The sequence below is a fragment of the Plodia interpunctella genome, chromosome 28, assembly GCF_027563975.2.
Source record: "Plodia interpunctella isolate USDA-ARS_2022_Savannah chromosome 28, ilPloInte3.2, whole genome shotgun sequence".
Taxonomy (NCBI): domain Eukaryota; kingdom Metazoa; phylum Arthropoda; class Insecta; order Lepidoptera; family Pyralidae; genus Plodia; species Plodia interpunctella.
Genome location: NC_071321.1, coordinates 4,694,034 through 4,716,898, shown reverse-complemented (window position 1 = coordinate 4,716,898; position 22,865 = coordinate 4,694,034). Strand labels below are relative to the sequence as shown.

The 22,865-nt window shown below is 39.4% G+C and overlaps 2 protein-coding genes across 2 annotated transcripts in view; both read left to right on the top strand.

Annotated features, from left to right (window-relative positions):
- The first annotated feature begins 1,259 nt into the window (after positions 1 to 1,259).
- Positions 1,260 to 9,884, top strand: BORCS5 (BLOC-1 related complex subunit 5). Its single transcript, XM_053765941.2, has 7 exons — positions 1,260 to 1,357; positions 1,787 to 1,891; positions 2,109 to 2,311; positions 4,277 to 4,352; positions 4,988 to 5,100; positions 7,232 to 7,366; positions 7,732 to 9,884. Exons 1-7 carry the CDS (start codon positions 1,261 to 1,263, stop codon positions 7,810 to 7,812), a joined length of 810 nt encoding a protein of 269 aa, XP_053621916.1. The 5' UTR covers position 1,260; the 3' UTR covers positions 7,813 to 9,884.
- A 3,863-nt stretch (positions 9,885 to 13,747) lies between these two features.
- Positions 13,748 to 22,865, top strand: part of LOC128681765 (uncharacterized protein) — a 20,806-nt gene continuing 11,688 nt past the window's right edge. The window contains exons 1-2 of the mRNA XM_053765925.1: positions 13,748 to 13,885; positions 21,716 to 21,863. Of these exons, the coding sequence (XP_053621900.1) occupies positions 21,727 to 21,863 (137 nt within the window). The 5' untranslated portion in view covers positions 13,748 to 13,885; positions 21,716 to 21,726. The remainder of the gene's footprint in view (positions 13,886 to 21,715; positions 21,864 to 22,865) is intronic.

The window sequence follows — 22,865 nt, the reverse complement described above, 5'->3', positions numbered from 1 at the left end:
ATTATTGGTCAACTCTGTGGTAATAAACTGATATAAACTTGATTTTGACTGAAGATTTATGTATCATTTAATACAAAAATGAATTCAAAAGTTACAGGTTGGTTGTGTTCCTTGTTGTTAAGATTATTAAGTTATTTATTGAAAATGAAATTTGTAATGTGTCTCAAATAAATAAATGGTAATAGATCGACAGTACATTAAATTGCCCATCACTAACAATTTTCTGATGCAATGATGCGTTTCCTTTTTTCATAGGTCTGTTTTCATTTTTCGTTATATTAAATAACGATTGTCTCAGGAGATCATTAATGTTACAGTGATTGGGTGCGCGTCTGAATCAATTGTTAATATTGGTTAGTTTTTTCTTGTAGAGGTTTTGCGTTACAAAGGTAGGTAACGAACGGAAGACGGGTGAAAGAACTTCCAGCCTACCTACTAATTCCATGGATCGACCTCCATAACCCTTGTACCTATATATGGAGATCGTGCGGCTTAGTCATCTCTTTTGTTTCGCTCATGCAAGAAAGAGACGTACACATGGGAAATAAACAAAACGAAACGGGACAGAGAGCTAAGTAATGTATTTTGCCCCCCATCGAGTGTTCGATTTTATAATGCACAATCTGCCACTTTGTTTGAGATGGGCCGGGAAGTTACATAGAAACGCAGATATAAAAGAACATAATGTTGTTATATTTGTGCATATAACTAACTGATCGTTTTTATTCCGATTTATGCCGATGCTTTATTACAATGCTTTGCTACGAGAGAAATGAAAATAATCAAATACTGTCAATGTCAAAATCAGCTGCCATTAAAGATAACATAGGTACCTACATGATGCAGTAGGTAGGTTAGGATAGGTAGTGCAGTTGCATTGCATTAATTGGCTTGCATTATTTACACTATATAATGTATTTTAGGAAATGTGTGCCATATACATAAGATTGACATCAACACGAGAAATATTTATTCAAGGATTTTTAGATTTAGATTATTGTGCTTGGGGTGAACAATGAATTATAGTTAGCTTCTGCTGCATTGATCTACGAAAAGGTTTTTATTTATATTTTACGTTACACACCTACTTATTTTTACAAACATTTATCTGAGGGTGTGGCTGAACAAAACGCCCAAAAGAAACTATCCAAATAGTATGTATTAATATCTTGATCTTTATTTACATACAAAAATAAATTAGGGTTTATTTGTTTTTTATTGATTTTCTGCAATAATAAGGTTGATGTACGTTTAGCCGGGATGGGGTCGGAGCAGTCGTCGCTGCCGCCGAAGAAGCCGGCGCCACGTGCGCCGCCCGTTCGCAGAGGACACACCATTGCTGTTTCCAACATTCCGGGTAAGCTTGTGTATAGTGTGTTCCCTAGATTTTGCTTTTAACTAAGCAGCAGCGTAGCGCAGACCGCACGCAGTAAGGGCACGTCAAGCATTCTGGTGGAAAACAGTCCTCGAGGGAAGAAAGTAGCTATTACTTGAAAAGTTAGCAATACCATTATACTGATATGAATCCAGTTTTATTTGTGCTAAGTTTGTGTAGCAAAATGTTTTTTGGGTATGTGTATCCAATACAGCTTATTATTATTCAATGTCTTCTTCGAGTTGCAAATCAAATTTCAACCAGTTGTTTTGTAAATACTGATTTTTTTTCTTTGTTTGGTTAGTGCAGTGAGAGGAATTGTTGTGGTTCAGTTGTTAAGAGGCCCTGAGTGGAATGTTCCCAGGTTCTGTAAATGAATAATGTTAAAAAATCACTGAATATGTCTTACAGAATCGCGGCGCGTGGAGCCGGCGAGTGACAACTCCCCGGGTGCCAGTGTGTGCTCGGACTCCGAGCTGCCCTACATCTCCTACACCGTGGACCGGCCCATCGGAGGTAAGCTCCAAATCAGCTGTGTCGCTGGCACTTCAACCAGGATATAATAATCAAGTTACAAATTCAAAGCATTTATTCAGAAATTAAATTAGACACTCACTACCACTTTTTCACCTCTTCACTGCATAGTAACAACAAAGTCATTTCATACTGTCTGTCTGTGATACAGATTTTCGCATTTACAATATTAGTATGGAAGTGTGTATCTCCGTGGTAGATTCCCCGAAGGCGTCGGGTACGTCGCGCGCCGGCGCCGGCGACCGGCGCGCGCTGCTGGCGCGCCGCGCGCCGAGCGCCGGAGCCGGAGCCGGGGCCGGGGCCGGAGCCGGCGCCGGCGCCGGAGCGCGGCGCGCGCGCGACATCGTGGTGGTGCGCGCGCGCGCCGGCGACGCTCTCGACGAGGACATGCAGCGGCTGCAGGTAACGATTGATCTGTTTTTAAAAGCTTTTATTTAACTTGCAATGTATGAATGTTTGTATGTATGTTTGTTCGGGTCGAATCTTGCTACTCTGAATATGAATGAATTTGTAACCGCTGTCCAAACTTTACACTTTGCTTCATTTGTAGCCCCATCGGTTTTTTTTATTTAAGATTGTATATTTGTGGAGAAGTAATTTTACAAGTTTATCCTTCTCTTCAAGAGAAAAGTTTTGCCCGCGTTTCCTTTTTTCGGCCATCGTCGATTTAACACTGGTATTACAAATTGGTGTGACTTGCAGTTGTTGCACGTGTTGATTTTATGAAAAGAAACTATTCTATTGATAAACAAAGCCAACGAACCAAACAATACAATCTACGTTCAAATCGACGAGCGACGACGATGCGCGGCACGACTTCTGTCAAACCAAATGTCAATCAAACTACATTAACTTTTTTAGGCACAAGCGATCGGCCCTACATACTAGTTAAACTTTATTTTAATTTATTGTTGCTAATTTAAGATTCAAAACGTACTGTTAATTCATGTTGTATGTAAAATTATAAGTAATTTATTTATAATAATTGTAAATACGTTATCGACAATCACTTCCGTGTTGGTTTCGCACTATTTGTCACTTAACTATCCCCTAGTTCCTCTTAATTAGGTACCCCCTGGGGTTGTGAAACAGGATTTAAGAAAGGGAACGGTTTAAGACGTCCTTAATGCTAAGAAATCCTTAGTAAAATGTTTGTTTACGATTCGCTGGTGAAAATGGACATTATTCTCATTAAGACAATTTGTCACTTACATGAAAACTTAAATTAATTTTACAATATTATATATTCGTTCGTTGGCTAAAAGTTACACAGTAAAATATTTAGCTTGTATAAAAATAAAACATAACATAATTAATTATTCCAAATGACCAAAATCTTTGGTCAGCAATAAGTAAAACTATGTAGTGGTAATTAAATGTAATTACTTATATTGACTTTTTCAAATTAACAATGAATTTATCAAAAATCACATAGAAACAATCGGCGGTATATTTGTATCTGTCATTGTGTGAAAAAATATTTAAATCAAGAATAAATCTTTCTTTTTTATCGGTGGCCAGTAAAACATTAATCCTGGACAACTAGGTAGCAGATATCAAGTCAAGTACATTAATTCACTCACACCTTATCAGGTAACATTTAGATAGGTATATTTAAGATTGTGTTTGGCCAGCATTTTTTTAAATATGTCGAGCGATTCAACATTTTTAACATGGGAAGGTAGTTTATTAAAATGACGCGCTTCTTCAACTGTTATCGCGGTCGATCCGTATTTTGTTCGCGACTTAGGAAGAACTATGAAACTCGCGCGTCGAGTGCAGATGCGCGTAACCTTTTTCTGTTTAATAAATTGTAGATCGGAACGGACAATATTATGCCTAGTTTTGTGGATAAATATGCAGGTGTTATAAATGTTTGATGCTCACTAATTTAGTTTTGTTATAGATTTTTGTGTATATCTTCAACCGATTGAGCTGAAATTTTGTATACATGTTTAGTTTAGATGACAATATACGATATGCTGTGTGATGTCATTCGAAATCCAAGATGGTGGAATAGTTATTTTTATGCACTTCTACATTATGGGTATCAAATGAAAGGCCTTGTTAAGAGTAACTCGAAATATAATTTGACGTCATTCTAAATCCAATATGTCGGAACATTCAAGATGGCGGAATCGATCAATTTCTGAGTCTGTTCATCTCATTCAATGATGCGTTGAGTGAGATGAACAGACTCAGAAACTTAACTTTAGATCCTATGTTTAGATCGGTTGACAAGCGGTCGACGAACACCCACTTTTTGATCATGTGATTTGAGATCGCATCGGTCCTGAGTTCGATTCTCAGCGCGGGCGAATATTTGTGTGATCACAAACCTTATTATTCTGAGTGACTCCCGCGCAGGAGATCCCGACGTTCCTGCCGATCATGCGCGGCGCGCTGGGGCTGCCGGGCGCGCGCGACCCCGAGGTGCTCGAGGGTGCGCCGCCGCTCTGTTCTCTGTTCTCGGACAACTGTCACTGGTCCAACGAAAGCCAGCGTTGCGAATTGTCGTCATACCAAAACTTCGTCGGCAAATGCAGAGTTTTCTTGGATACATGCACTAGTTCTATCTTACTAATATTAAAATTGCAAAAGTTTCTGACGATGTATTTATGTATGTTTGTATGTTACTCTTTGACATAAAATCTACTGGATGAATTGTTATGAAATTTGGTACTCGGGTATAATCTGGAATAACATAGAGTATTATTCCTAATTTCCTACGGGAGCGAAGCCCCTGGGCGCAGCTAATATTTTATATACGGCAAATGGAAATTCTTATTTCTGCCTATTCTCATGGGAAAGGGGCGTGGCTTGTATGTAAACTTTATGAGTATGTTTCTTTTACATTTTCGGAACTTTGAAGATTCGGTTGCGATTTATGAACGACTCTTTGCCTGATGTTAAAATTAAATTGGTACATCTATACTTTCATACTAATATCAGAAAGAGAAAAAATATTGTGTATTTTTGTTGATAATGAATAAAGTCAAAAAGTATTGGATCGATTTTGATGAGTCGGTCACAGAGATAGGAGTAACATAGGTTCACACTGGGTGAATGGTGTGGCAGGGCTGGACAGCCGCGCGTGGCGGCGGCTGGCGGCGCGGCTGCAGGCGCACGCGGCCGCCAGCGCGCGCCCGCTCGCCGCCGCGCAGCGCGCGCTCGCCGTCGCGCTCAAGGAGGTCGGTGCTTCTTCTACTGCTCTACTGCTCTACTGCGCGCAACGACTAACTTGTAGCCCGCATTCATCATCCCACGGAATTCTCACAGTTCATTCATGTTGCCAGCATTCAAACTCAAATTTCTTCTGTAACTCGTACTACCCAACGCTACGATGGAATTAGATCAAGCAAACTCTTGTTAATTTGACCCAAGTCAGTTTTATATGTTTTTATTTTATTTCAAAAATACGCAAAGGTTTATCTTTTACGAAATGTCGAAAAATGACACTTGTTAGAAATCACTGGAGTTATCAATCCAGGTTACAGGGATAGATCAGAAACATTTACTATAAACAATAACTATAAAAAGTAACTATTACGAGTACATAGTAACAAAAACCAGCAATGCATGCTTATTTTGTCGAAATTGGACAAACTGTTCGTGGCAATGTGTAGCCGACATTACATTGTTTACCTGTAATGTAAATCAGCGGTGGGCAACCTTTTGCCAGTCAAATAAAGTACCTAAACATTTGTCATTTTATGCCTAGAAGTCCTATCTACCCAAATAAAATGAATAATGCTTATATCCATTTGGCCATATTCTTAAGAACTCGAGTCTCACTATTTTAACCAGTTACAAAGAAATCAATTTATCAAAATCGCCTCGAGCTGCAATTTGCCGCCCTTTGCTGTAAATGACTGTCCTACTTCCAACTAATTTCCGTCCAACCGGAAAAGATTTGACCATTCTTTTTAGAATTCACGAGGTCGTCATTGCTCGAGTTCACCTGGCATAGCATTTAGCATCCTGAAAGTATTTGTTGACCGATGGATATCCCTTTGGTCGGTCAGTCAGCGGTGGTTGCGGCTTCATGCTGTGTAATATTAGGTCCTTACATAAGAGTATGAAATTGGCGTTTGGTATAGGAGGAACAAAAAGTCGAATATTTTTTAATATAATATTTTTATTTAATCAAAGTAAGAACCATTATTATCTATGCACTTTTCATAGGTAGTTCATTGATCCTTTTACTAAACAAACCATTCGGACGGGAATCAATAAAATTTTTGAAGGCGGTTTGGACTGCCCTATCAGAGTTGAATTTTTCAGAACTTATCCAAATTTCGACAAAATTGGTAATCTGTTGGAGCAGAGAATACACTTTTCATCACAGGTAATGATTTGATTTAAAAAAGCCCTTCATTATTGTGCCGGTTAAGTAATGTAACGCAGCAGTCGACACGCGTTATCCGGTTTGCTTCACTCAATTCGTGAGGTACCCACCTTTCAAGTTTCTTAATCTTCCCAATTTGCTTCAAGTGGATTAAAATAGTTTTATCACTAACACCGAAGCCTGAAGCTAACTCGGGCGTGGTTTGCGATGGATCCACTTCCACAATAGCCTTCAATTCTTCATTATCAACTAGGGTATCCGGCCGTCCACGGGGCTTCTTCTGCAGGTCGAAATTCCCATAACGAAAACGTTGGAACCAAAAACGCACTGTGTTTTCTTTTGCGACACGACCGCCATACACATCATTAACCCTTCAAGCCGTTGCCACGATGGAACTCGTACTCGTAAATAACGCGATATTTCAAGTTTTCCATTTGTAAACAGAGTGACGCAAACAGAAAAATCAGAAGAAAATAAAACAAATGAATGACGGATAACGACACACAAATACATGTGTATAGCTGTATAAATTTGAATTTGGAATTCCTAACCAAAGAGGAGAAATTTGTGATTAAAGTGGCCAGTACAACAAAACGCCAATTTCATACGTAAGGACCTAATATATTTTTGTTTGTGTTTGCTAACACTAGTGTAAGTTAATATTGTTACTAACATCATATGGACTCTGTCTGAAATAAATAATTTGAATTTAATTTATAATGACGACAAGCGAAAGATATATAAATTGGATGACATACACCACATGTTAGATAGTAAAGCTTCGAGTAGGTTCAAACGATCATCAAAGGCAAATAAATAAATAGCATGGCATAGCATGCGGCTATTTATACTTTTTCTTCTTGCTCCTTCGGTCGGCGCACCATGTATTTTGTTTCAACAAATGCCGCACCACTTCACATTTTTCATAATGTCTTTAAATAAAAGTAATAGATAAAACTGTGAGGTGTGCGCAGTGTGACGCGTCGCTGGCGCGCGCGCTGGGCGCGCTGGTGTCGCGCCAGCGCAGCAACGCGCGCGGCGCCGAGCGCCTCGCGCGCGCGCGCGGCGTCGCGCAGCAGCTCGCGCGCTGCGGCTCGCTGCTCAGCCAGGTAGGGGCTTCTCCATGGGGACCTACAATCCCATGCAAGCCAAATAATAAATATCAGATTGAGTTAGATCCGATGTAAGTTCGAGACTTGTGTTATGGGATACTAACCCAACGATACTATATTCTATAACAAATAAGTATGAAAAAGATAACACTCCTTCTTTAACTGATAGGTTTTGAACCCGGGATCTCACATTCCGACGTCACGTCAATATCCCTTACTTAACTTATGAGAAAAATCTTCACTTTACAGCCTTTTCCCTTGATTAATTTTCACGATTTGCGAGGAAGAAGCTAGCACATTAAGTACACATAATTTAATATTACGTGAAGAAGTGCCAGTGAAATGCTAATATTTTGTTCCAGACTTTACAAGACATAGAGGAGCTGAACTCGATGTTGCCGGCGGACAAGCAGCTGGCGCCGTTCGTGTGGGACGAGCGATGATGTCCACGCCCACTGCTGGCCTCGCCTACCTCATGCTCTCGGGGTTACAACACGCTATTGTTACGGGATTTGGGAGAGAGATATTAGCTTCATTTATGTAATATGCGTTTACAGTCTGTTTAGCATTACGAAGAAACCTGCATTATTGTCTACTACTTTAATTTATTGTCTATTTCTACACCAAGAAGTTTTATTTGAATCGTTAGTGGTATTCGGATGACGTTTATTTATATTTCGGCTGTTCTGGTATATCTCGCTTTCTCCCCATGAGTACATCTCGCGAAGGTAGATGCCAGCAGTGGACTCATTCCTCCCTTGTCTGTCGCTCGACTATCAACAGCACATCATCTACAAAGGCTTGTAAATGGGCGTTTTCCGCGGTGGAGCATGGAGATGAGTTCATCTAATATTAGGGTCCAGAAGACTGGCCCTGGACGCAGCCCTTGGTCATTGGTTGGTATGTTGTGCTGTGTGCTTAGTCCAGGGTTACATTCATGTTAGAGATATAATTTTGAATTAAATTGTATATGTTCCTGAGGCATCGGATGTGGTGCAGTCGCTAGGACAGAGCTGGTCACCAGGCGTTGTCGAATTATTATATCAAGACCCCGCTACTACCGCGCGCTTTTTCTCCTTATCTGTTCTTATTATTCTAAGAGCCGAATTGCGTGAATTTAATAGCGCATGCGGTGTCACTGCTGTTATCTGTATAGATGCTATTGATTTTTAAGGTTTGTGTTGGTTTCCTTGAGGGTGCGTCTTATACGACGGTGTGTGACGGCTTTCTTCCCCAGAGCGCTGCGCCAGAGCGTCACAGAAGATAGAAGTTATTATCAGCGCCATCTATACATAGGTCATAACATAGTATAAAGCGACATCTATAGTCATATCGATGTATTATATCTTGTGTCATATTCGTATTTATTGATTAATTAGCAATTGATTCTCGAGACCCTAGATGGCGCTTATAAAAAATGTATAGAATAGACACCGATGTACTTTTCCTATACATCACTCGCACGGCAGCGTCGACCCGCGCTCTTGTCTGTACACAATAAATCTCGTTCCTGTTTCAGGCCTCTTTCATTATATACAACTGCCTGAAGTGCTCGGTGGATTGTTTAGTTGTTTGATTGGCTTCTGTATATTCTTTCTTTCTTTTGGGCTTCGAGATCTGACCACCACGGATTAAAATATTTGGGATTTCGTTTTATATGGAAGACTTTATTGCAGACATTGTGTATGGTAGTGGCTAATTTATTTACTGTTTGGTCGAGGTTGGTTTCGGGGAGGACGGAGAAGCGTGTGGGTGACGAGGTGTTCAGTGGCTGATTGGAGTTGTGTGCAGAAGTCCGACTACTCTCTCAGTGGAGTATTTGAATGTAGTGGATTTGGTTGCTTTTCCGTGTTGTGATGTAAAGTTAATTTGAATGTGATCGTATGAGTGGCATATCGAGAGCCAGTCTTCTGATCTATCTACTAAGTTCTGTGACGCGCAGCATTGATTGAGAACACTATTATTGATGAACAGAGGGTGCCGTGTGTGATGACCTCAATGTGGGCTCGGCGCCGGCGCTACAGACCGACATTTGAGGCCATTAGTGTGTAATTCGATCATGCTCATTTAAAAAAAATTGTAATTGTAAATATGTACTAGTATTATTATAATTTTTTTGTTTATGGTTTGGATTTGTATGACGTTAAAAATTTTAAATAGGTATAGGTAAATTCGCAGGACGAAAAACAGATATTTTTTTTAGATTTTAAGTATGTCACGAGATACCGACAGAAGAAGTTATTTTATTTACAATGGTAATGTTTTGTACAAACATACTTCCAAGTGAAATATTTTTTATGCCAAATCACAAAATATGCAGATTTCATTGAAGATATTTCAATAGCACTCGACGGTTTTATTTTTTTAATTTCTCTGTCGTGGATACCACCGTATTTAACTTTGTACTTGTCTATAATCATATTATCATGAATTAAAATGATTTGTATAAATATGTCTTGTATTGTTAAATGAGTTAAGCTAATATAGTAACGCAATAAAGTTATTTCGAATGCCATTTTATTTTAATTTTTATCAGAATAAATATTTGTAACATTTCCCAATTTTAAAAGGATTAAATATTATTAAATACAGGTAGTCATCGAAATACATCAAAATCAGTAACTAATTAATTAATTATCATATAAATATATGATTAGGCCTATATTGTAAGAATATTCAAGGTCAGAATTCAGCACAACCAGGCGGCCAGCGCTGGCGCAACTTGTTGCTCAACTCGGAGCGGCGCAGCGCGCCTCACCGCGACCCGGTGGCGGCGACGTTGGGGAATTATGTATCTACGTTAAACCATAAAAATAAAAAGCTTTTTTTGCCATACTTTTAACGAATACTAGCTTTTGCCCGTGGTTTCACCCGCCTTTATCTCGTGTTTTTACTATACCGAACCGAGATGGATATCTCGGGTTCTAAGCAACGTGGGCCCGCGTGTCGGCTACTCCTTATCCAATCCATAAGGAAGGTCAGGGCCCAGCAGTGGAGACATTCCTTTCTGACCCGTGGAACACCGAAGTGGTTCACTTATTGCACGATGATGAGCACAAGGTTACAGCGGTGACTGTGCCATAGTATTGGGTGGGGAGCCCGGTCGTGACGTCACACCAGGCGCGTGCGCTATGAGCACGTGCTGACGTAAGAACATTGCGAATTTAAGCAGAAAATATTGCGAGTGAGTGGTGCTTGCATTTCCACAGACTTGACCTTCATGTGTGAATTCCTAGATTCTATGTAGCGGTGACGAGTCCCCGCCACGTGGCGAACAGGACGAGAGCAGGAAGAGAACCGAATGAATACATAATAAAGGAATAAAATATGTGTAATAAGATTCTAGTGGTTGATGTAATTCCTAATTTTCTAATCCTAATAGGTAGTACAAACAAGAAGAATGAGAATCTTCTGTGTATCGGAATGAACGGAGGTAAATCAAATGAGTTTTCTCACTCATTGCAAGAACATTGGTTGAGTAGATAGAGTGTGAAGAGGTATCAAACTTACTTTTGCATTTATAATATTAGTTAGGATTAGGATCAAATATGATGTGAAAAGTGTCTAATTTATCGGTCGCGCGAACGAAGTCGCGGGCATCAGCTAGTTTCTGAATAAATGATAAAATTTAATATAGAGCTCGTGCAACATAAACGTGCATTAGAGACGAGTCTTTAATAAAGAACAACATCAAAAGTAAGTAAAGCAAAGAAAATGTGTGCGAAAACTTAGAAGTAATTTATATAATCTAAGACTTAGCATACTAAAGTTAATAAAAGCTCCATTTATGTATTTTATGTGAGAATATTTTGCCGGTGTAGTGGTCACTATAAATCAAACGGAATTCGATTGTTTGCGATCTCTAAGGCATAAGCCACCATGCGCACAAAAAGTGTTTAATGACTTCTCTCCACAATCATTATCGCTGCCGCAAGAAGACCAATGCTGCACTTGGGCCTCGCCTTGACACTTATTGCATTATTACTTCAAGTTCTGCGAACCACTCGCGGCGTATCGTGTTTCCAAGTGGGCAGGCGAGCTCCACGCAGCGAATGCGTACACGCAACACTCCACAACCAGGCGCGGATCTACCATTGAGGGCAATTGCTCATGCCCACGATCTTAATTGACTTTGTACGTTAAAAATTGAAAAGAGGAAATAATTTTCACCACCTTTTTAAATTACAATGATGTTACAAAAATGTTGACCACTAAGTATATCTACTAAAGAGCTAAATAAAAGTTTGTTACGTATGACTGTATGTCACACCACAACCTTTTTTGAGGGCTGGATCCGCGTCTGTTACTACTTAACTACAAATATATTTCGAAAATTTTGGTTTTGGGACAAGGATTTTGATTCGTTGATGGCCATTCTTCATCTTTTTGTAGAGTCATAGCGGTTGTGATAATAGCGTATATGAATCGTCAAAACTTGCGAGTTAAATTTCATCTAAGTATTTCCGCTTGTCCTACAGAGCCATATTTTCCTCATCGCATCAGTTGCCATGACAACAACGCATTATTATGTTATTACCATGACCATGGTGTACAACCAGGATCGGCCGCCGACGAGAGAACTCCACAACAGATCCTTGACGTGTTGAATGCAACAAGATCACTCTTGACGACGATAAAAGCATGTGGCAAAAATGGCATTTTTGTGAAAAACAGTAGGTACTTACACCTAGTTCAATGTATCACAGAATTTTTCCCTGAATGTTCTGTGGTTTCTACCTTATTAAGTTCACTTACCATTGAGCGGGACCCTGGAACGTAGCTAGTCGAGTAACAAAGTTCAAGTCCAAGTTCATCCATTCACCAGAGCCACAGCGATATTAACACAAAGTAGGTTAAACCCACAAGTACAGATGGCGCCTGCGCAACAGATAGCCCAACGACGGCGGGAGCTGATTTCCCAAGTAGTAGGTACAAAAGTTTCAAAATTTTCATTTTTGGATCAAGGTTTCCGATGGCAGGTACTTTTACTTAATACGGATTTATTGTCACAGTTTTTAAGAAAGTTTAATGTTATAAGGTCTGGGAGAGAAATGGTTTCTGAAATAATTTCAGGTTTTTTCAATATTTGTTTGCCTATTCATTTTTTTTTTCAAATTCATTCAAAGAATTCTTCATCCTACTGAAGATGATATTTACATTAAGTCGATATCAATAATTTATTGGTTTCTCCCCGCAATCGATGGCTCATTTTGCATCTGTTCCGAGATCCCACTCGGGCTGAGGATGAAGACAAAAATATATTTAGTAATATTCAATAGAGCGTAAACCGAACCAACCTTAGACTTCATCTCGGCTTTCCATCAGGCTACATAGAAGTCCAACGCTGTCATAATTATTTAAAATTTAAAAAAAATCCAAATATATATTTATAAGTACCTAACTACTTGGATATATTTAAATATAATTATTAAACTGCCTTTTGCTGCCTTTTTTTGCTTACCAAATTTTATCAAAACATCTGAATCATGGAAATTATCAACTTGTCATTAGCAACCAAGCAATAGTAAGTAGAGAATATATTTACAAATTAGCTAGGTTTAAAATAGGTAATTAGGAAACAATACCTAATGTTTACAAGATGATAGTTAATTATTTTTAACCCCCAACGCAAACATACGTACGATCTACGTAGGAGGTAGATAGGTGTTATAAGGTCACTGTTTTTCACATATTAAATATACATTCAATAAGTACCTACACAAATACAGCACAATTTTCCCGAAGGGTTGACGTCATGCAGTTGGTTTATTTGTACTGAACCGGGCTCGCGGCGTCCCAACCCCGAATGACACCAGGAGGCGAAGACGAGAGAGAGATAAAGCATCACGTCCTTATCTTTTACGGGTACGTTACCACGGACTGTGAGGTGATTCGGATTCATGGAGATTCAGATACCTCCAGAGTGTGTGCCGGGGCCACACACTCTCGCGAACAGTTCGCCGAACTTTACGAATTCAGTATAGTTACATTGCTATAAAATGTATGTACACGGTTTCATCCTCAGCTGTAAAGTGTCGAAGCCCAGGGTCATATTCCTGTACATATGTAGCATAACTTACATCAAAAACGTCACCAACTGAAAACTAACGCAAATACGTTCAGAGTTTAGGTTTTTTTGTGAAGGGTCAACGTCTGTGAAAATCATTCCTTGTACCCATCTTGTACCGGTGGTGCTACGTGAGGACTGTCTCAGCTAGCGCGTGCAATTCCTTCACAATTAATAAAATTTTATAATTACCACGAAAGTAAATACTTGTCATTTGTAATTGTAAATAAAATTGAATAGAATTGTAAATAAAAACCCCAAAATCGGTACACGAGACCCAAAATATCTACCTACTTATGTCAATACATCGTGTTCTCCGGTCTGCCGGCGCGGCGGCGGCTGCGCAATCCTATTTTGCAATGTAAAACTGTTCTGCGGGTAAAGTTCGTCAGTTAGTGCCTGAGGACCTTTCCGAAAGGTGGTGTTTCAGTGATTCTAACAGATTTTTGGTAAGTCTGTAGTTCATACAAGCCCTTTACTCGGATTTGTTTTTTGTGGCATCGGATTTCGGTTGAATTAAGAGTGGTTTTCTGTAATTATGTTCGAAATGTTGCAAAGTCGTGGTGCAACGTAGGGTAAGGTTGAATGTTTTACGTCTTTTAACCAAGTTTAGCAATCTTTGCGAAGCTGGCTATTTTTAAATGTTATTGATATCAATTTATACTTTTTCGATACATTAAAATGCTTACAGTCATACTTACAAAAGTTATAATCTAAACGGGTAGGATTAAAAAACAATCATCACTAAATGTCACGCAAAATGTTAAAATAACGTGAAATGTTCCTGCTATCGCAGGTCGTTAATGGCGAGTAAGGGAAATTACACATACAATATATGGCAAGACATTACAAAAAAACTAATAAATACCCAACTTTGTTTCCTAATGTGATGAGGTACCTTGTCCACACATAACTTGACCCTATATGGTCAACGACAGAGGAAGCGTTGGTAGAACGGTCGATAATACTATTTACTTGCACAATATCCTGTGGTAAAGAATACAACTAATGATCTTAAACCAATTATCCATCGCGAGCTACACCAAGCTCGCGCAGCTCATTTTTTCATACATCTACGTACTTCGCATACTACTTTGCTAAGTTGTCTAAGACTGTCGTTAAGTGAGCTAAGGTTAGATTGTGCTGAATTCTAGCTTTACTTTGTCTGTGAACACCCTGGGTGTAGGTTGGGCTCTAAACTAAATCCTCATCTTCCTTACCTTACCTCATCCCATTGTCTGGGGTCGGCGTGTCTTTCCACGATTCCTTATTTCTAGTCATACTTAAACCCACACCAGCATCTTCCCTAGCACAACTCATTCAGTAATGTTCCTCTTCTCGAGGCTCTAAACTAAATAAGATAAAAAACAATATCTTATTTCGGACCTATGTGATAATGAATTATCATTATTTGTCTTTATTGAATTGTATATTAATCCAAGTCAAAAATATGTGGAATGACAGATAATAGTGTTTAAACCCCGTGCCGGAATGGTGAGGGTTCCTTTTGTCTATGGTTCGTTACTAAAATAATTAAAATATTGATGAAAATACATTTTTGTGGTCCCGCCTTAGAATAGGACCCATCTGTCCTCCCGTGGATATCGTACGAGGCGACTAAGGGACACACGCCTTAAAAGCTGACAGGCAACAATCGCTGCCAATAGAGGGCTGACGTCAACATTTTGTGGTTTTACGCGAACCCTAGGCTTCGCGGGGCGTAACAGCTCCGAATGTAACCGGGAACACTCGACGATGAGAGATAGAGACAATTTTGGAATTAGGAAGTAATTTTTTTACAGTCTATTTTATATTACTAACTAGCGGCCCGACCCGGCTTCGCTCGTGTAAAACATAATAAAGTATACCCCTAAAACTTCCTTAGGAATCACACTATCTATTGGTGAAAAACGCATGAAAATCCGTGCAATAGTTTTTGAGACAAACAGACACGGCAGGCAGAGGACTTTGTTTTAATATGTAAGGATTTAAAAGTTTTAAAACAGTAGATAGTAATTGTTTCCTATGGGTGCCAGAAGGGCGCGCAGGCGCAGAGGGAGACCGCGAAGGGATGGCGTGACGATAGTGATGGGTTCCTGCGGGCGGCAACAGGCTGCCCTCGACAGGATGGAAAATGAAATGAAGGGGAGGCTTTGCCCGGCGGTGGGGTGGGACACCGCGAAAGGGCTAATGAAAAAACTGTTAAGTTTTGGTAGTTACTAATCTGTGTTATTTACTTGTAACAATGAATATTTCAAGCCCGATCTATATTTTTATAAATATTCAAGCACATTTTGTCGAACACGGTCACCCATCTTACGCACAAGCTATTGCTTAACCGTTGATATCGTCCGTATGAGGATCAGGGCCGAGTATAATCAACCTTCGTATACTGCGACGTGGAACTAGAATTATAATGTTTCGTCAGCGTTGCCAAATATTTTAGTTATTACAATACTGTTGGTATGCTTAAGCTTGCTGGCTCCTAGTTCTTAAACAATGGTAACTTTTAGCTCTACATAGACGCGAACGCACAGACAAAAATTCTAAAAAAAACGTTTCTCTATTACCTAGTACCAAGAGCCAAACAATCTCAATAGGGACGACAAAATCAATCAGACATCAATTCAGAAAAATTCGTTGTGACTTCTATTAATTCTATAAAGACACCCATAATTATATTTTTTTAATTACCCACCTACTTACATTGTATTATGTGTATAGATCTATGTAAAGATTTCACAGTTTACACACTATAAAACAACGAGTACGTATATTATACATCGGCGTGACAACGCGTAACAACAATAGGTACGTACCTATCTACGATGTCTGAGGCTGTACTTGTTTAACAATAAAGGTTACGAAGTCGAAGGCGATACGAAGTTCCGTCAGACCACAGCGTCAGACAGATGAAGTGTCATTAAATAATTTTATTTTACTACATACGCAGTTATAATCCATACTAATATTATAAAGGCGAAGTTCTATCACGGCTAAATCGCTGGACCGATTTTAAAGAAGTTAAAGAATCTCGTTTAAACATAGGCTACCTTTTGGTTCAAATCAACCGCTAAATGTGTATAATGCGTAGTGAACGTTTGTATGTTTGTATGGAAATCATGTCGGTTCCACTTTCGCAAAGATAGGTAGAGAATAGACTACATCGCGCTTGGTCGCCACCAACCAACCCGCGTGCAATCCGCAGACCACATCGGTCTCCGTGCCTCCGCTACCTCTGTAATAATGACTGCTATAATGATGTGTCATTAAGAGGATATGAACAGCTAGGCCAATTCGATCGGGCCACATTAAATGTCCAATTTTCGAAAATGTAATAATTTCTATTATCTACACTACCAAGCAGACAGACAAACATGCCGAAGGACGAATGAAAATTTATTTATTCTAGTATAAGAATTCATAATATGCTATGTTAGTAGAAATATGTGTATGTTAGTAGAAAATAATTTTGACACACAATTTTATTCCCACCCACTTCAGCACTAAAATCCGCCACTTTATTCGGGATCGCTTTTCTTTTAGCTGGAAAAGTCAGTATTGCATTGTTACCACCAAACTATTTTCGTATGATACAAGTAGGTACATATGTGACTACAGTAGAACACTTAACGGAATAAAACAAAAATACGCAACCAGTGCAGGGCTGAGTACGTCCTCTTAACTACTTGAGTAATAAGATTTAATCTGTCTACGCCATTGCTTGGTTTTTCCTCGTAAGTCTTTGGTCCTTGGTTTTCCTCCTGGTAGATCATATCAAAACCTTATAAAGTACTAGCGTCCCGTCCCGGCTTCGCTCAGGTAAAATACACCCAAATCTTCCTCAGGTCTCCCACTATCTATTGTTGAAAATTGTATGAAAATCCGTGAAGTAGTCTTCGAGTTTATCGCGAACAGACAGACAAACAGACAGACAGACGCGGCAGAGGACTTTGTTTTATAATATTTAACTTAAAAACTCCTTGTTATTTGAGAGCTGTGCTCGTCGGAGGAGTATTCGCCACGCCTTTTATTCACAGGGCTAGAAAAGACAAAATGACCGTATTCTCCTTCAGTTGGCTCTCATTAACTGTTCCTCGATCTGAACCCCTTCTTCCTTTCACCTTTCCTTCGAGAATAGTTTTATTTAAGGTCGTGTCTAATCAAGCGCCCAATCATTCTTCCCCTACTAATTTCTATTAATTATAGAAAATAGAATTAAATCCTTTACTCGATGCAACGTCACGGCCCATAGTGTCCATCTATAAGGAAGGCCTGTCCTGTGCCCCAGCCGTGGGGACATTTTAATGGCTCTTGACGATGAGAACTTTGAAACCAATGAACTTATTTTCCATATAATTGTTTACGCGGTAATGAACTCGTAGGTCAAGGTGAAAAATACCTACTAGTAAATAATTTTTGACGTCAAATTCGACACCGAGAAAATTTCGCTTCGTATGAAATGGCTGTGGGAAATATCCAACATTAGCGTAGGTACCTACCACAATTTGTTTTCGCGCGCCATTCTCATTCATGCATTCCATTTCACGTGATGTACACAAATAGACAAAAACAGAAAAAATAATCCGTACTCTAGGCTATACTAATAATATAAATGCGAAAGTCTATCTGCCTGTCTGTTCCGATTTAACAGCTAAACCGCTGCGCTGGACCGATTTCGATGAAATTTGGTGTGCATGTAGTTAGAGACCTGTACAAACACAGGCAACTTTTTCAAAAACCCACCTCCTAATAAGTATAATGGAGGTGAAACTGTATAAAAGCTAGTACTCTATACTAAATACTATCCATGCGAAGGTCTGTCTGTTCCGCTTTCACGGCTGAACCGCTGGACCGATTATGATGAAATTTAGTATGTGCCTATGTAGTTCAAGCACAAGCTACTTTTTTTTCAAAATATACCCCCTTTGACTACGATAGAGGGTGTTAATTAATGTGAAAATTATGTCTGTTCTGTTTTCGCTGAGAAATTCACGCGGGCGAATACGCGGGCAATAGCTAGTACATTATATATATGTATATACTTAATATTCGCCAAATCATTGCAATGTATTTTCGCTCGATGGGTTCGATGACTCATTTCACATGAATTATGAATTATGTATACCTACTTAAGTTGTTTTGTTAACGCTGTCGCGGTGACAGACAGACATACAACCGAATACTAGTGTAGAGTCAATTGAATTATCATACAATGAGCTCACAACTTCATTTTTGTTAATCACATACCGACGTTGTTGTCGTCGCGTTACTTGTTCCTACGAGTATATTGTACACGACTCAGTAGCGATCAATTGTGTGTTACTTATGTTTAGTTATAAGGGTTACTTTATATGTATGTTTGTTTTGGCCAAGAAAATTACTCACCAAAGCTGATATGTCGAAGATTTCCCTTTTTGGCTTCAGAGCATTTTTACTTTTCTATAAGATATTTGTTACATACCCATAATATAATGTCAAACCCCTCGAACAATACAAGTGTTTTTTTTTTTACTAGGAATTGGTACCTAGTGTCCCTTCCCGGTTTCGCTCGGGTAAAACCATATTAAATTATACATCTACACATTTCTCAGGAATCACACTATCAATCGCATGAAAATCCGTGTTTATCGCAAACATAGAAGATAGACAGACAGACGTGACAGGAGACTCCTTTTTACCGAATCTGTAACAAACGTTCTCTGATGTGTGGTGTGACTTGTAGTTATAACAGAAACCATTTAAATCCTCGATTTATATCGATGACATGCACCTCTACGTATCAGGGATGTCGATCTTTCACAACAGTTTATGAAATGTTTGTCCAGTACCTAAGTATACCATTTACCAAATTTCACTTTGCGCACACAATGTTAATGTTACGACACGCGCATGTTTGCTGATCCTCCATCATTGCCGACATTTTGTCCGATTGCGACAGATTATATGAGTGTTTGCTCGCTTCTTCAAGTTGGCTATTTGACTGGGTAAAATATAAAATGCACGTTGGTATTGAAATAATCAAACACGTTTAATTAATTAAGGCTAATTATGATCCAATCATTTATTCCATATTCATGTGTCCCTTAGTCGCCTCGTACGATTATTCTACTGAAAATTGAGTAGTCCTATTCTAGGGCGGAACAACACCAGTAATCATATTTTTTATTTATACGTACTACGCGTAATGTCTCTAACCGTCAGCCAGCGGCTCCACCCGCGTGAAAAGCTGTTTATGTCACTCTTTCCCCTTTCTATCTAACTTCACATAAATTATCAGATTATGTAGGTGGGTAATGCACTACGTATAAGTTGGTATATAAGTAAGTATATAAGTAGGATATACATATGGTAACACTAGCTACGTCCCTAGCTAGGATGATATTCTGAATTATGAAAGCATGAGCGGTGACTACTGCCAAGTATGGCAGTAACAGTTTAACAAGGCGCTGGCTGTGATTACCAGGCAGTTACACGGGACCCGAGTTACCCAACCTCCTAACTGTACTAACCATGTCCTAACTTAACGAAACCTACTTTTTCTGGGTGATAAACTGGGAGTGGCACTAGTGGGAGGCAGTTTCTAATAGTAGTTAGCTACTTTTCCAACAGTTGCATTTTGTTTTTCATATTTATTGTACAAATGATATTTTTGTTACTCATGTATTTTATGTACTTAGGTAGGTACCTAAATGTATAAAGTATCATACATTAGCTTGTCTGGACGGCACAGCCAGGGATTCGTTCCCAGCGAAACTGATTTGTTGAACTTTCCTTGTAATTCAGTTACTAAATTCATTTACATCAGAATAAAAAATATAAATCAAAAATATAATGACCAAAATTTGCGGCCTCAAGTGATCTTGACCAGCTTATTTCGGCAGTCGTCGAACGCCACATTTCACACAATAATGGTCTTTATCTGGACGTGTTAAGGGCCAGAATACTATGACTGTCTCACCTGCTGATGGGTCAACGCCCCGGCCTTGCCCCACTAACCGACACTTTTACTTTACGTAAGATTCACGAGGAATGTCTCGTAGTACCCGAGCACAAAGTATGTGCGGTGCAGAAACGCAGCTTTGACGAACAGACTTATTGGAGACAGTACACATCGACGATCCGATCGATCCGACGACTGGGACCAAAGTCTAGTTCATGTCGGTCTCAGTTGACGGATACCTCCGAAGGAGATCCACGAATGTCTGTAATCCATTTTTTGTTTACCACCATTTCAACAACTTCCGCTCGTCCTACAGAGTTTAAATTTTCCGCATCGCTTCTGGTTCCGTGATAATGCATTATCGTGATGACTTTATGGTTCACCAAGGATCGGTCCCCGACCAAGCAACTCCTCAACGGTTTGTTGTCACGCGTTGAATGTAACAAGACCTCTGTGACGACAATAAGAGCTTGTGATATTTTTTTTTTGTCAAATACTTGTTAATATTACTTAGTAAACGATCCACAATCTTGTCATCATAAGTATGTTGCGTTTAGTTTACGATAATCGTGATTAAACTCAAACCAAAACTATTAATGAAATGAATACTCGTATCGCGCGGAAACATTCTTATTCTTATCTTTCTTTGCGCTCGTTATTTGTACAATTCGGATATATACGAATTATGGTGAAATATTTCACATCTAATGCCAGAGTTTCATTCGATCACGTGTTGGATTGTGGATTTCATACCTACATGTCTTTGCATGTCTACCTTCAATGATGTTATAAAATAATAATCTAAACTTGAGTAAAACATCGTTAACTAGAGTTCGCGTCACGAAAGAAGTATTGCGGTAATAAAGAACTAGTAATTAGAGACACGATACAATTCGATACCACGTTGTCGTTGTCAACAACTGCAGCGCTGTGTACAAGGACGTCTTTCATGGCGTGGTCGCTTCGTACGACATTCACGGGCGAAACCACGCGCCACACACCTCTCTCATCTATGAGTAATGAGTGGGACAACTAAATTGGAAAAAAGTATTTATTCACTTGAAACATTTAACGACATAATTTCTTTTAGTGTGGATTTTTTAGAATTTTTGTTAGTCTTATTATTATTAATTTTTTCGGTTTTTGTTTCTCAATAAAGAAATTTATTATTTAATTTCGACCCGCGCCGTAAAGCAATAATAAATTATTCATACAAATACTTGTTAAATAGGTACCATTTTTTTAAACCCGTATATAAATTAGTTGCATAGTTTTAAATATGTATACATAGTATAAATCGATATTATGGGAACAATAAACTGGTGTTCCTCCTCAGACGCCCTCGCGATGTCCTCCGAGAGCTACACGGAGGCCGAGCTCGACGCCATGCCCGACCGCATCGCCGACAGCTTCACGGGCCGGACCGTGCTCGTCACCGGCGGCACCGGCTTCATGGGGAAGGTGCTCGTCGAGAAGATTCTCAGGTATGTTACCATGGAACTCATATGTTTGCCATAGAAGTGACAAGTGGTGTCTATAGCTTCACCGGCCAGACTGTGCTGGTCACCGGCGGCACCGGCTTCATGGCGAAGGTGCTCGTCGAGAAGATAGGTTAGTAGCCCAGGGTAGTGTCATTGTCTGCAGATGCAGCGATGTTTTCGGAGGGTGCATAGAGGCGCCTTCCCGAACTGGTTTCTGTTAGTTATACGTGATGTTGGCTATATATTGGCCATAAAAGAGACAAGTCTCGAACATGGAACTGACAAGTTGGGCATGGAAGTGAAGTAGCAATATCCAAAGAAGCTGACTTTAAGGCGTGTCAATTATAAGGTCCAAGTCGTATTGGGTCTTAAAATGCTGGTATTTTAGGAAAATTATATTCTATTCTATTGTTCGTGTAATTAAGATCGAGGAGGAATGAAATACCAAACCTTTATTACTTATTGCATCGCGCAAAGATGACAAAAAGCCGTCGGAAGCGTTAGGAAACAAGCGTTACATCGCATTGCGGTGACGCCGGAGTGTGAAATATACTGAGTTATAGCCGTTACAACATAAAGTCAGTTTACGACCGAATCCGTCAAGCGGCATCGCTACAAAGGTGCAGAATGTGCTAAGTGAGACCGTAAAATGTAAATACCAACTGCAACCACACGTTGTTACACATGTCCCATGTAAGGTGGACCGAAACAAAACGGCGAAGTACAATTATTCATATTAATATTAGTTATTCGCTATTGTTATAATGATCTTATATAAAGTAAATGGACAACATGCCCCTCACTAAGCACTAAGCTTGTATCTCGGTCCAATGAATACAACAAGTATATTTTGCTACAACTTTTGAATGGCTGAACCGATTTTGACCAAACATATCTAAGAACCACCGCATAAAAATTTCCTCAGTCATACACTCCTGATGGAGTGGTCGTGGTTATGGATCATCCGTTATGCTTGTTCGGCTTTTATGATATTTCTCCACTTCT